Raw genomic sequence first — 11,700 nt, forward strand, 5'->3', positions numbered from 1 at the left:
CCTCCGGGGCAGGCGGGAATCGAACTCATGCGGAAGCGGCTTTAGCTTCTTAGTGCTGTGCTTTAACCCGCTGCGCCACCAGGGAGGGCCGGTTATTTATTTATTTTTTAATAAAAGTGAACACTTTTTAAAAAGATTTATTTATTTATGCATACAGAAATGGGGTATAGGCCAGAGGTCCAGGGATGGTGAGAGGATTCACCAGAAGTAGAGTGCGGAGCAGAACAGACTGATCCCGGGCTGGGGATCAAACTTGTACTGAAGTGGCTGCAACTGGCCTGTAGTGCTGCATCCTTACCCTTAGCGCCACCAGGGAGGGCCCTAAACCATTGGTTATTGATTCACCAAAATGACTAATGCTTGATTTGGGTGCAAATAACAGATGAAAATAATATTTCTTAGCTTGCTCAATTCTGGATTTTTTTTTTTCACTGCATTTTTGAAAACATCTGTAGAGAAGACTGCCTGGTTAGAATTATTATTATTTTTTTTAACTGAAGGTTAAATTTGTCTCTGAATTATTGCTCTGTGAAAAACAAGCATCCTTTCTAAGAAACAGTTATATTTGAAATGGCAAAAGTCACATAGCATATAATTTATTGGTTAATGACTGGGTTTCCTGAAAAACACCTCTAAATGTTGGGGTGCTCAAAGCTCAGTTCTGTAACTTCTAGTTATGCTTTGTTGTTAGGAGAACTCATCCAGTCTCATGATTCAGAAAACAAATACTTATCAAATATCCTTGAAATTTTAGTAGGACCAGCAAAACCACTGATACATGAATAAATAAAATGAAAATGTAATCTATAAGTTTATAAACATCTCCAGCCAGCTTTCTCTCTCTCAACTCCAGCAGGGTATAATATAAATTTTTAACTTAGAAACTCTAACAGGCAAACTTACATTGCTTAGAGTTCACCTCTTCTTTCCCCTCCCTTTTTACCTCTCTATACCCAGATGTTCAGGTCACATGCTATAGAGCCATCCTGAAACCTGTATTTCTTTCATAATCCATGCTCAAGCTATCAGCCAACCCTGTTGACTCACTTCAGAATTGCTAGAATTCTGCCACTTACTAACACCTCCACCTCTGATCCCTGACCAAGCCAATGTGGTATCCTCTGGGCTACAGCATCAGCCTACTAATTGCTTTTCCTTTTCCATTCTAGAACTTTCTGTTCTCATCTTTTCCCAATTCCCAATTTTTCTAGAGAGCAGCCAAAATTATCCTTCTAGGCTTTAAGTCAGATTAGTCTAAACTAATCTTCAGTAGTGTCTAATCATAAGAATAGAATTGAAGTTGTTTGCTATATGAAGCCTGCACAATTTGTGCCTAAATGCCCACCTGACCTTCTGTTAGCTTTCCCCTTTTGCAAATATCGTCCCTTTACCTCCTGGAGTCCTTGTTATCTAATCAGAGAGGGTTTTTCTTACCCAATTTCATCTAGTCATTCATCCATTTCCTTAACCTCTTTGCTTTCTTCATGGCAGGTATTAATAGCTGCTATTGTGTTAACACTCTGACCTATGTCTATGTTTATTTTATTTCCCCTCAGTAGTCAGAGGCTCACTGGATAACTGCTTCACAGTTGAGTATTTGTTGAATAAATGAATACTGGAGTTCAAACTTGTTTGTTTTTTGGTGGTAAGGAGCTAAATAAAAACTAGAAGGAATTAATAGCTGATACTAGCCTCAACATGCATTTTCCTAGTTGTGTTTAAGTACCCTCTCTACCTTCCCAGGGGTATGTATGCTTCCTGGATTAGAACAATTGTTTACGTTTGATTTTTAAATCCCTTTGCTTTATTATGCCATCAGTGTGACCCAGAGGACTGGTAGAATTAGAGGCGGATCTACTTGTAGTTAGTTTTTGTTCCTTAACAGCTCTCAGTTAGGGCCCTCCCTGATGGTGCAGTGTGTTAAAGTGCAGCACTATGAAGCTGTCCGCATCCACTGCAGTACTAGTTCTATGCCCATCAGGGGGGTGACCCACATGGTACAGCAGACCTCTCCTGACCCGCCCGCTGCTCCCCCCAGCAGTATGTTTCAGTACATCTGCCTGTTCTGCTCCCCACTCTGTCTCTGGTGAATCCTCTCACCCGTTACTCTGCACCTCTGGCTTGTACCTCAGTTCTGTCTGCATAAGTAAATCAATCTTAGAAAAAAAAGAAAAAGCTCTTCATTAATACTTATATTGGCAGAAGTTGTAATCTAAAAAACCCAACAAAACCCTAAATTGCCTCTAAAAGTATTATTATTAATTTAGTAGTATTTTATATTTTTGTGTCATTTATATTTATGGTGCAGGTTGTTATAGGCTTAACTGTGTCTCCCACAAATACATATGCTGAAATCTTAGTCCTCATACCTAAGAATGTAATGGTACTAGGAATGGGGCCTCTAACAAAGCAACTGATTTAAAATGGGATCTTTCAGGTAGGCCCTAATTCAGTGTGACAGGTAGCCTTACATAAGGAGGTTAGAGTGTACAGAGACACCAGGAATGCATGTCCACAGAGAAAAGATTGAGTCACAGTGAGAAAGTGACTGTCTGAAGGCTAGTGAGAGGAAGAAATTAATTTTCCCAATATCCTGACCTTGGTCTTGAACTTCTAGCCTCCAGAATGGTGAGAAAATGAATTTCTGTTGTTTAAACTGTCCACTCTGGTACTTTTTATTGCAGTACTAGCAAGCTAATACAGGATTTAAAAAAAAAATCAGTAATAGAGCTTGTGTGCCTACTCTTTATTTATATTTTAAAATTGAATTATACAATGTCTTTTTTTAAAATTAAATGACTGACTGTAAATATATACTTGATTCTAGACCATTTTAATTATTTTAAACTGATCATTGTCAAAGTAACTGATATCAGTGGAAATTTGCTTTTGCATAATTTATAAAAAATTGTGCTTCTATGATAGTAGGTGTGGGAAAGAAAAGATTATATTACAGCATTAGAGAGTTCCTTTTGATAAATGCTACCACGTGCTAAACTCAGAGTTTAATACTGTCTTGGCTACCAGCTCTCTTTGTGACTGTGTACAAATCATTCACCATTGTGGCTCTTGGTTTAAGATTTTTCAACTGTAGAACTTCATTAGTCTTTTCATTAAGCCGACCAATATTTATTATTTATAGTGTGCTGACTCTGGATAAGTCAAGCATAATCTTTGCCCTTATAAAGTTCATGATAAAGCTGGGGAGATAGTATGCTACCACCTAATTATAGGATTCTTTAGTGAGTGGGGTAAGAGGTACAAGGGATTGTGAGGCTGGAGAAATGTTCAAAGTTGAGATTTCCTAATATCTTGCATTCTGGGCTTAATAGTAATTTCAGGCTAAAACAATGAATGTTGGAGCCCAAACTTGATTTTTGTTTGTATGTTTATTTTGGGGTGGTAAGAAGGTAAGTTAAAACTGGAAGATGAATTGGAGAGTGAAAGTTTATTCAGAAGTGAGATAATAAATTGCCTCATAAAGCGTGATTTAGACTGTATCTAAACTATGCTCTTTGGGCTTTATCTTATAAGCAGTGGGGGTCCACTGGAGGGCTTTAAGCTGGCCATTTTTGGACTGTAAAGATTTATTTGATGGAATTGTGGGATGGGAGGGGGTAAGAAGCCTCCTGGTGGGCTAGAAGTTAAGTCTCAGCACCCTCACCAATGCGAGTTGGATTCCTAGCCAGGTAGGTGACCCACATAAGGCACAGCAGACCTGTCCTGCCTCACCCACCATATCCCTCAGCTGTGTATTTTAGTCAATTTGCCTGTTATGCTATCCACTATGTCTCTGGTGAATCCTCTCACTCCCTGCAACTCTGGCCTGTATCCTAGTTCTATGCAAAAAATAAAATAAAAAATATTGAAAAAATAAAAGGATGTGTGGGATGATGTAGAGACATGATGAAGGTCAGAATCAATGCATAGAGTTTTCATAATGGTTGAGTCAAGATTGGGACTGATTGAGGTCCTATTTTGGAGTTATGTGTATAACTTGGAGTGAATGTGAACTGTGACAATAATTCAGGGAGTGGGCATGAGAAGCAATAGCTATGAACTGGTGAGGAAGTGGCAAAGACAATGCTTTTTTTTATATTTAATTTCTTTATTTGTATATATGGTACATGAGGTGTAGTCCCCATAGAATTCTGTTACAGTGTTAACTGGGTTGCCTGGGTGTGGGTCCTTACCCATGTGCTTAAGATTTAATTGTACTGCAGGCACACACAAAAAGGTCAACAATGGGTTTATTTACAAGGAGAAAGGAAAAGGAACAACCCAGGAAAAGAGAGAGAAAGAGGGAGAGAGATACAAGTTAACTAGACATCCTACTAGTTCCACTGACTAGGAACCCCAAAAGCTCACTGAAAGCTCAAGAGCCAAGCGACCAGCCACCAGCATGAGGCCAAAGGAGAGAGAGCAAGAGAGAACTTAACCGTGGTTCTTCTAGCTCAAAAAGTCTCAAAATGGCTGTTTGGCTCCGCCCTTGGGTCCTTGCAGTCCTCCTTTGGTATTGCTGGGAGTTGTGGTTTCAGTGACTGGAGTAGGGGGTGGAGTTGTAGTTTCAATAATTGGAGTGGGGGTGGAGTCCACAAAACCTCTATCTGCAGAGTTCCTTTAGGACATCCTATCCCTCTAACATTTCCACACCAATTCGCCTGTGCACTATCACTTTGGTCTCTTGCGCTCTTCCTGCTCATGATTTGTAACTTCTCTCTCCCCTCCTCTGAAGAATGATTCTGACCTACAGCTGTCTGATTATTTTTGTGTAGTTTTGTTGTATTAGAAACTAATGCTTTTCAGAGACAATATAAAGAATAGGAGAGTTAGAGAGAGGGAGTAAATGAAGTGACCTGTAGGTTTCTGCATGAGGTTAGTGGAATCAGTCCCTGAGCTAAGAAATACCGGGAGAGGAGATGTAGGTTGATGGAAGAAGGTTTCCACTTTGGACTTCTGTGTTTGAAGTGTCTACTGTCTATGAAGTATTAACTCTTCCCTTAGCTTTTAGCACTTTTCATATTTAAGCTAGCCTTATTTCTATTTAATAGCCATATTTCTATTTAATAGCCATAGTATCTATTTAATAAATGCTTACTGGCTTGAGAAGAGCTAAAAGACCATCATGGTTGATTTGGGGGGAGTGTAGAATGTTAATTGTATGGTATGCATTTTCTGGGTTTCCAGCATTTCAGTCTTCCCCCACACTTTTGTTAACACATTATGGTAATTTTTGATTGGGAATAAGTAATGGTTGAAATTATTAATGACTTGAAAGAACTATATACAATCACCCTCTCCCATCCTTACAAGACTGATACAGCTTTTACTTGATAAGATTACTGGTTTTACTTATTACACACAATTTTATTTTGCTAGCTTTCTAATTTTCAGAATCTTATTTGACGTTTTTAGCTCATTAACATTATATAATTTTTTTTGTATTTTATTTCACACATTAAAATGCATTCAAAGAAGCAAAGGTACCTACAAAGGCTCTTCTGAGCTTTGGGGAAGAGAGGAAGAAGGTTAAAAATCAGTGTTTTAGCTAATAAATAAAAAAATGGCTGTGAACCTGGCCTTTTCACATTATAATGATAGAATTAGAAAAATAAGTTTGAGGAAAATAGAAAACATGGTTATGGAATATAATAAATGTGCTACCCAAATTAGCAGTGGAGAGCTTCCATAATGCTAGAGTCTGAATTAATCGAGTATTTGCTGCACAGATGCCACAAATGAAAATAAATGACAACCGCACACCATATTCCGCAATGCTCTTATTGTATATCAGCTTTGGTTTATAAAATGATAGTTGATGATGACTTGGTTCACTAAGCATATCAATTTAAATTTTAGTATCTTTGAAGCATCTGGAGAAGCATATCTGAATTAGGAAAAATTAAACAGCATTTTCCCCTGTAAATTTTAATATATAAAATATTATGTTATTTATATTTAATAGTATTTAGGTATTATTAAATATAAACAACATAATATTTATATTTGTAATTAAATAGATATTAAATATTTGATATAATATATTAAATATTACATTTTTTTTCTCTAAATTTCAAGTGTTCAGAATTAATAGAATAAGCAATTTCTTCTTTTCATTATTACTTGAAGTCTCTGATTTAGGACCATTGTAATAGGGATCCTCTTCCTGCATCAATGATGAAGGTGTGCTTGCAAGTCAGTACAGATTTATAGACTAAAGAAAAGTAAGTAAATCAAGCTAAGAGTTTTAAGTATGGAACTGGAACAATGGAAAGGAAAGGTTTGTGTATTAGTGACAAATGGAAAAGTTAGCAAGACATGGATGTGGATTTTACATTAAATATCATCTTTGTTGTTAATTCCAAATCAAGCTTTGGTGTTCCTTATAACATACAGCTATTTTAAAAAGAGATTTATTTATTTATGCATACAGAACTGGGGTGTAGGCCAGAGGTGCAGGGGCGGTGAGAGGATTCACTAGAGACAGAGGGGGGAGCAGAAAAGGCAGAAAGACATCGCTGAGGGGAGCAGACACTAGACAGGAGAGATCTGCTGTGTCATGTGGGTCACCTCTCTGTCCAGGTATCAAACTTGTGCTGCAGTGGCTGCAGCTAGCTTCACAGTGCTTTAACCTGTTGTGCCACCAGGAAGGGCCCTAAAATACAGCTAATTTTATACTGGAAAGGAAAATGAGGAAAAGGATATTGTTTTACTGAAAATTTGAAATTTCATTTTACTGGTTAATAATACACTTTCAAGGGATGGGAAACTTTTTCAAGTAACATGTGCACCCACATCCTTTATTGAGACTGCAATCATGAGTCAAAGGCACTGATGAGAGTCAATTGATTCTTGTAGGTGATTTTGGGTGGTACAAAAGGCTTCATTCCCCCCACCCCCTCACAGGATTACCAAGCCATATTTATGTTCCAAAATCAAATGAATGTCACTTAACTTTTTCTTAAACAACAGTAGATACTTATATTGGAGTATTTGAAAAGAAGACATAGGTATAAACGATTTATAAATATGAATAACTTGTAAGTTGCAATTGCATTTATTTTTATGGAAGTACAGTGTTTTTATACAATGTTCTTTTCACATTTCTTACTTCTCCAGCATTTATTATAAGGAAAAAGCATTTCTGGAATGCTCATTTTAATTTCAAAGATCAGGCTATTCTATGGAAAACATTTGGTGCATGAGGAGCTGAACAATAATAGAGGAATGTTCAGTGGGAAGCAGCATGAATTGTGGCACTTAAAATACATTCTGAAGGAATACTTTAGATAATGATATGTATTTTTCATTTGGAACAAAGGTTTAAACTAGGGCCTGTAATTTGTCATAATCTGGACAAATATCTTGTAACTTAATATATAAATGAGACTGACCACAGTAAGATAGTTGCTTTTTGGAGTATATGAAAACTCATATAATAAATCAGGCTCTTATCAATTTTATATAATGCATGATAAAGACTTGGTCTTTTTCGACTGCTTGTAAAGTGTGTAGAAAGTACTTTATTAACTGCCTTTATCCCATTTAGAGTGGGACATCCTACCAGCAAGATAAAGCTTCACTCAGAAAAAACACTTTTTTTTTATTTATTCGTACAGAACTGGGGTACAGGTCAGAGATGCGGAGGGTGAGAGGATTCACCAGACTCAGAGTGGGGTACAGAACAGGCAGACTGACAAAGTACACTGCTGAGGGGAGCAGCGGGCGGGTCAGGAGAGGTCTGCCTCGCCATGTGGATCTCCTCCGGGGCAGGCGGGGATGGAACTCATGTGGAAGTGGCTTAAGCTTCTTGTGCTGTGCTTTAACCCGCTGCGCCACCAAGGAGGGCCAGAAAAAACACTTTTAACAAGGATCCCAGAGCAGACTTCTTATATCAATGGGGAAAGTGGACTAGAAAGTACACATTAAATATCACCCAATATTTGTGTCATGTTAATATTTCAAAAGACATTTTATATGATTTAACTTCCACATAATATTATAGGATATGTTTATTATCATTTCCCCAGTGAGAAAACAAAGGGTTACAACAAGATACTCTGGGTTGTAGACATGGGAATAAAACAGAAAGTCTATTGGAAAGAGGGAGGAAAGTAACATCAGACAAAAATTGTTTTCATCTGCTTCCTCAGTTTCTACCTAAAAGCGGGTTAGATATCCTCATAAGCACTTACTGCCTCACAGACAATAAACAAGCAAAATATCTAAGGCTGCAGAGCAGGAAGTGTTATGTATGGATGTCTGTTGTCAATGATGTGCTGTGATATTTGAGGACAAGCAAGTCTTGCTTTCTCCTTCATATTCATTCTCTCTTTCTCTGTCCCTGCCCTTTCCTCCTTCCTTTCCTCCCCCCTTTCCTCCCCAAGCAGTACTTTTATTTTTACCAATTAATTTGTTTTTTAATAATTGAAGTATAATTGATATATTAGTTTCATGTGTGTATAACATAATGGTTTGATATTTGTACATGTTGTACAAATGAGCACAGTAAGTCTAGCTACCATCTGTCATTATAATTACAATTTTTTTCAAATGAGTAGGTATAATTTTTATTTTTAATTTATTTTTATATATCCATTTTCATTTGCTCATTTCCATGCTTACTTACCCCCCTCCCTCCCATCATCACCACAGTCCCCCTCCCCTAGGCTCTTCTCTGATTTATAATTGTTTTTGTTTTGTTTTGTTGTGTTGTGTTTTGTATTGTAATAACAACACACTTGCCCTCCCCATGTCTTATTTGGTTCTCTTAACTCCTATAAGTGAAACCATTCAATATTTTTCTTTTTCTTTCTGACTTATTTCACTGAGCATAATCCCTTCCAGCTCCATCCATGTTGCTGTGAATGACATGAGTTTACCTTTTTTGATTGCTGAGTACTAATCCATTGTGTGTGTGTATATATATGTATATATACATATATGCGTATATGTGTATATACCACATCTCCTTGAACTAATATTCCCTTAGAAACTTACAAATATGCTATACAATATTATTAACTATAGTCATTAATGCACAGTCATACAGTACCTTATATTCCCAAGGTATATTTACTTTATAAATAGGTATAATGACCTTTTGACCACTTTTACCCATTTCACACACCCCCATGCCTCTGGCAATCTGTTTTTTGTAACAATGAGATTGGAATTATTTTGTAGTTTGCTATTTTAGATTCCACATTTAAGTGAGATATGGTATTTGTCTTTCTGACTTATTTCACTTAATATAATACCCTCAAGATCCATCCATGTTATTTTCAATAGCATATTTTCATCCTTTTTAATGACTTAGTGATGTTTATTGTGTGCATGTGTATGTGTACCTGTCTGTCAAGCAATCATCTTTTATCATCTGCAATGGATATCTTCAAGTTTTGCTTCTGACAATTTAACCATTAGAGTCTAAGGTTTAATTAAGAAATGGATATTTTCACAATATAATTTTATGTGAGTTTTTTCCCCAAATATAATGAGTTAATATTTTTTAGCGGTTTATTTATTTATGCATACAGCAGTTGGGGTATAGACCAGAGGTATGGGAGCGTAACAGGATTCACCAGAGACAGCGTGGGGATCAGAATAGGTAGATCTATGGAAATATACTGCTGAAGGGAGCAGCAAGGTGGAACAGGAGAGGTCTGCTGCTCCATGTGGGTCAGCTCCCTGGCCAGGGATTAAACTCATGCTGCCAGTGGCTGTGAATTGCTTCATAGTGCTGAGACTCAAATTATTGCACCATTAGGGAGGCCTGAGTTTATTCTTATTTATGATAAATTAGCAAAAGTAATACATGCTCATTATTAAAACGGTCAGACAATGTAAAATATAGACATTAAAAAATCCCTTTCTAGGGCCCTCCCTGCTGGCACAGTGGGTTAAAGTGCTGCACTGTGAAGCTATCCACAGCTACTGCAGCACAAGTTCGATCCCTAGCCAGGGAGGTGACCGACATGGCACAGCAGACCTCTCCTGTCTCACCCACTGCTCCCCTCAGCAGTGAATTCCAGTTAGTCTACCTGTTCTGCTCCCCACTTTGTCTTTGGTAATGCCCCCTCCCCCCTTCTCTGCAACGGTGGCCTGTACCCCAGTTCTTATATGCATATATAAATAAATCTTAAAAAAAATCCCTTTCCAAGCTACCTCATTCACTAATCCATTGTTTAACAAATATTTATTGAATGTCACTATGTGCATTACTTTGGGTGCTGAAAGACAAAGCATATTTCTTCTGTTTTAAATGGTCTATGCAATAAATATAAACAAATAAAAGATATTGGATCCTAAACTATCTATAGTATATAGATAATAGTATCCTATCATGAAGACATATAAAGTGGTGATGTGATACAGTGAGGATGATGTGATATAGTGGGAGAGGTAAGGATGGGTGGTCAGGAAGGAGTCTGGAGGGAGGATATTGAGTGGAATCTATTTGAGAGACCAAATGAGGAAGAGAAGGGTATGGGAGGCAGGTATGAGAGGTTACAATGGGCACGGGTGGAGTTAATAGTAAGAATTTGGGCCTTATTCCCCTTAGCTAAGTACTATTTTCTATATTTCACAGTACTCCCTTCACTCTATTTTAGTAACCTCTATTCTTAATTTGAATAGGTTAATACTTAATTATAATAGTTTTCCCTTTCCTCTTAAGATAGATTGCCTTGATTTTGGGGGAAGTAATAGCACTACCTGGAATGAATTGTACCACTATGAAATACTCCCTTTTGTTCCTCCCTAGAGTAGCCCAGGACTGTGTTTTCCTGTCTAATAACTGATCTGCATTTTTTAATTTTAGGTTACTACACTTGTAAATTGTCCCCAGAACCCTTCTAACAGGAAAAAGGGACGTTCAAAGAGAGCCAGAGTTCTTCTAGCTTCTGTGGAGGAAGCAACTTGGAATTTACTAGACAAAGGAGAGAAAATTGCCCAGGAAGCCACCGTGTTAAAGGATGAGCTCACTGCGGCACTGGAGGATGTGCGCAGAGAAAGTGAGTACTCTCGTCCTGGCCAGGGGCCACGCGTGTCCTTAGGGTGTCAGTTACCAAGTCAGATTTGTGAGCATTTCTTGTTGATTTGAGTTTATTAGTCTTTTGTAAAACTCTGAGGAGCTAGCTGTTCCAGGCCGACTGGTTGGTTAGGCAACGCCAAGACTTGAGGTTGTACCTCTGATCCTTTGTTTTAGTTGTTCTGTCTTTCCAGGCACCCTCTTCCCCTCACCAGGCCACTGTTTATCCATAATAATAAAGAAAGAGAGAGAGAGAGAGAGAGAGAGAGAGAGAGAGAGAGAGAGAGAGAGAGAGAGAGAGAGAGAGAGAGAGAGAGAGAGAGAAAAGTATCCTTTTTAGTTATAGTCTATATTGAGAAGTGACTAATGAAGCTGAAGACTTATTTCCTATCCATAAATAAATCACGAATTTCCCTGTAAACACCTGGAGATAGACGTTTTATAGCGGATCACCTCAGAAGTAATATTTTTATTTTTGATTTTCTAGAAGTTTAAGATTTCCTAAAGTTAAAAAAAAAACTTTATATAAACCATATATAACTTAAGCTGCTGCATTGTTAATGTTATGTAATCAAGTGCGTCTTTCATCTTTTGATATCTTTACTTATAATAACATAACAGTTTTCTACTGAATGTAAGCTTCATTCACTGGTGACTTAAAAAAAAAA

At 37.4% G+C, this 11,700-nt stretch overlaps 1 protein-coding gene across 1 annotated transcript in view; it reads left to right on the plus strand.

The window, feature by feature from the left end:
* Positions 1–11,700, plus strand: part of CTNNA3 (catenin (cadherin-associated protein), alpha 3) — a 1,271,003-nt gene that overhangs the window by 28,551 nt on the left and 1,230,752 nt on the right. Inside the window, exon 3 of the mRNA XM_004680853.2 lies at positions 10,823–11,015. Within this exon, the coding sequence (XP_004680910.1) occupies positions 10,823–11,015 (193 nt within the window). The remainder of the gene's footprint in view (positions 1–10,822; positions 11,016–11,700) is intronic.

The sequence above is a fragment of the Condylura cristata genome, unplaced genomic scaffold (assembly GCF_000260355.1).
Source record: "Condylura cristata isolate star-nosed mole 26May11 unplaced genomic scaffold, ConCri1.0 scaffold00011, whole genome shotgun sequence".
NCBI lineage: Eukaryota > Metazoa > Chordata > Mammalia > Eulipotyphla > Talpidae > Condylura > Condylura cristata.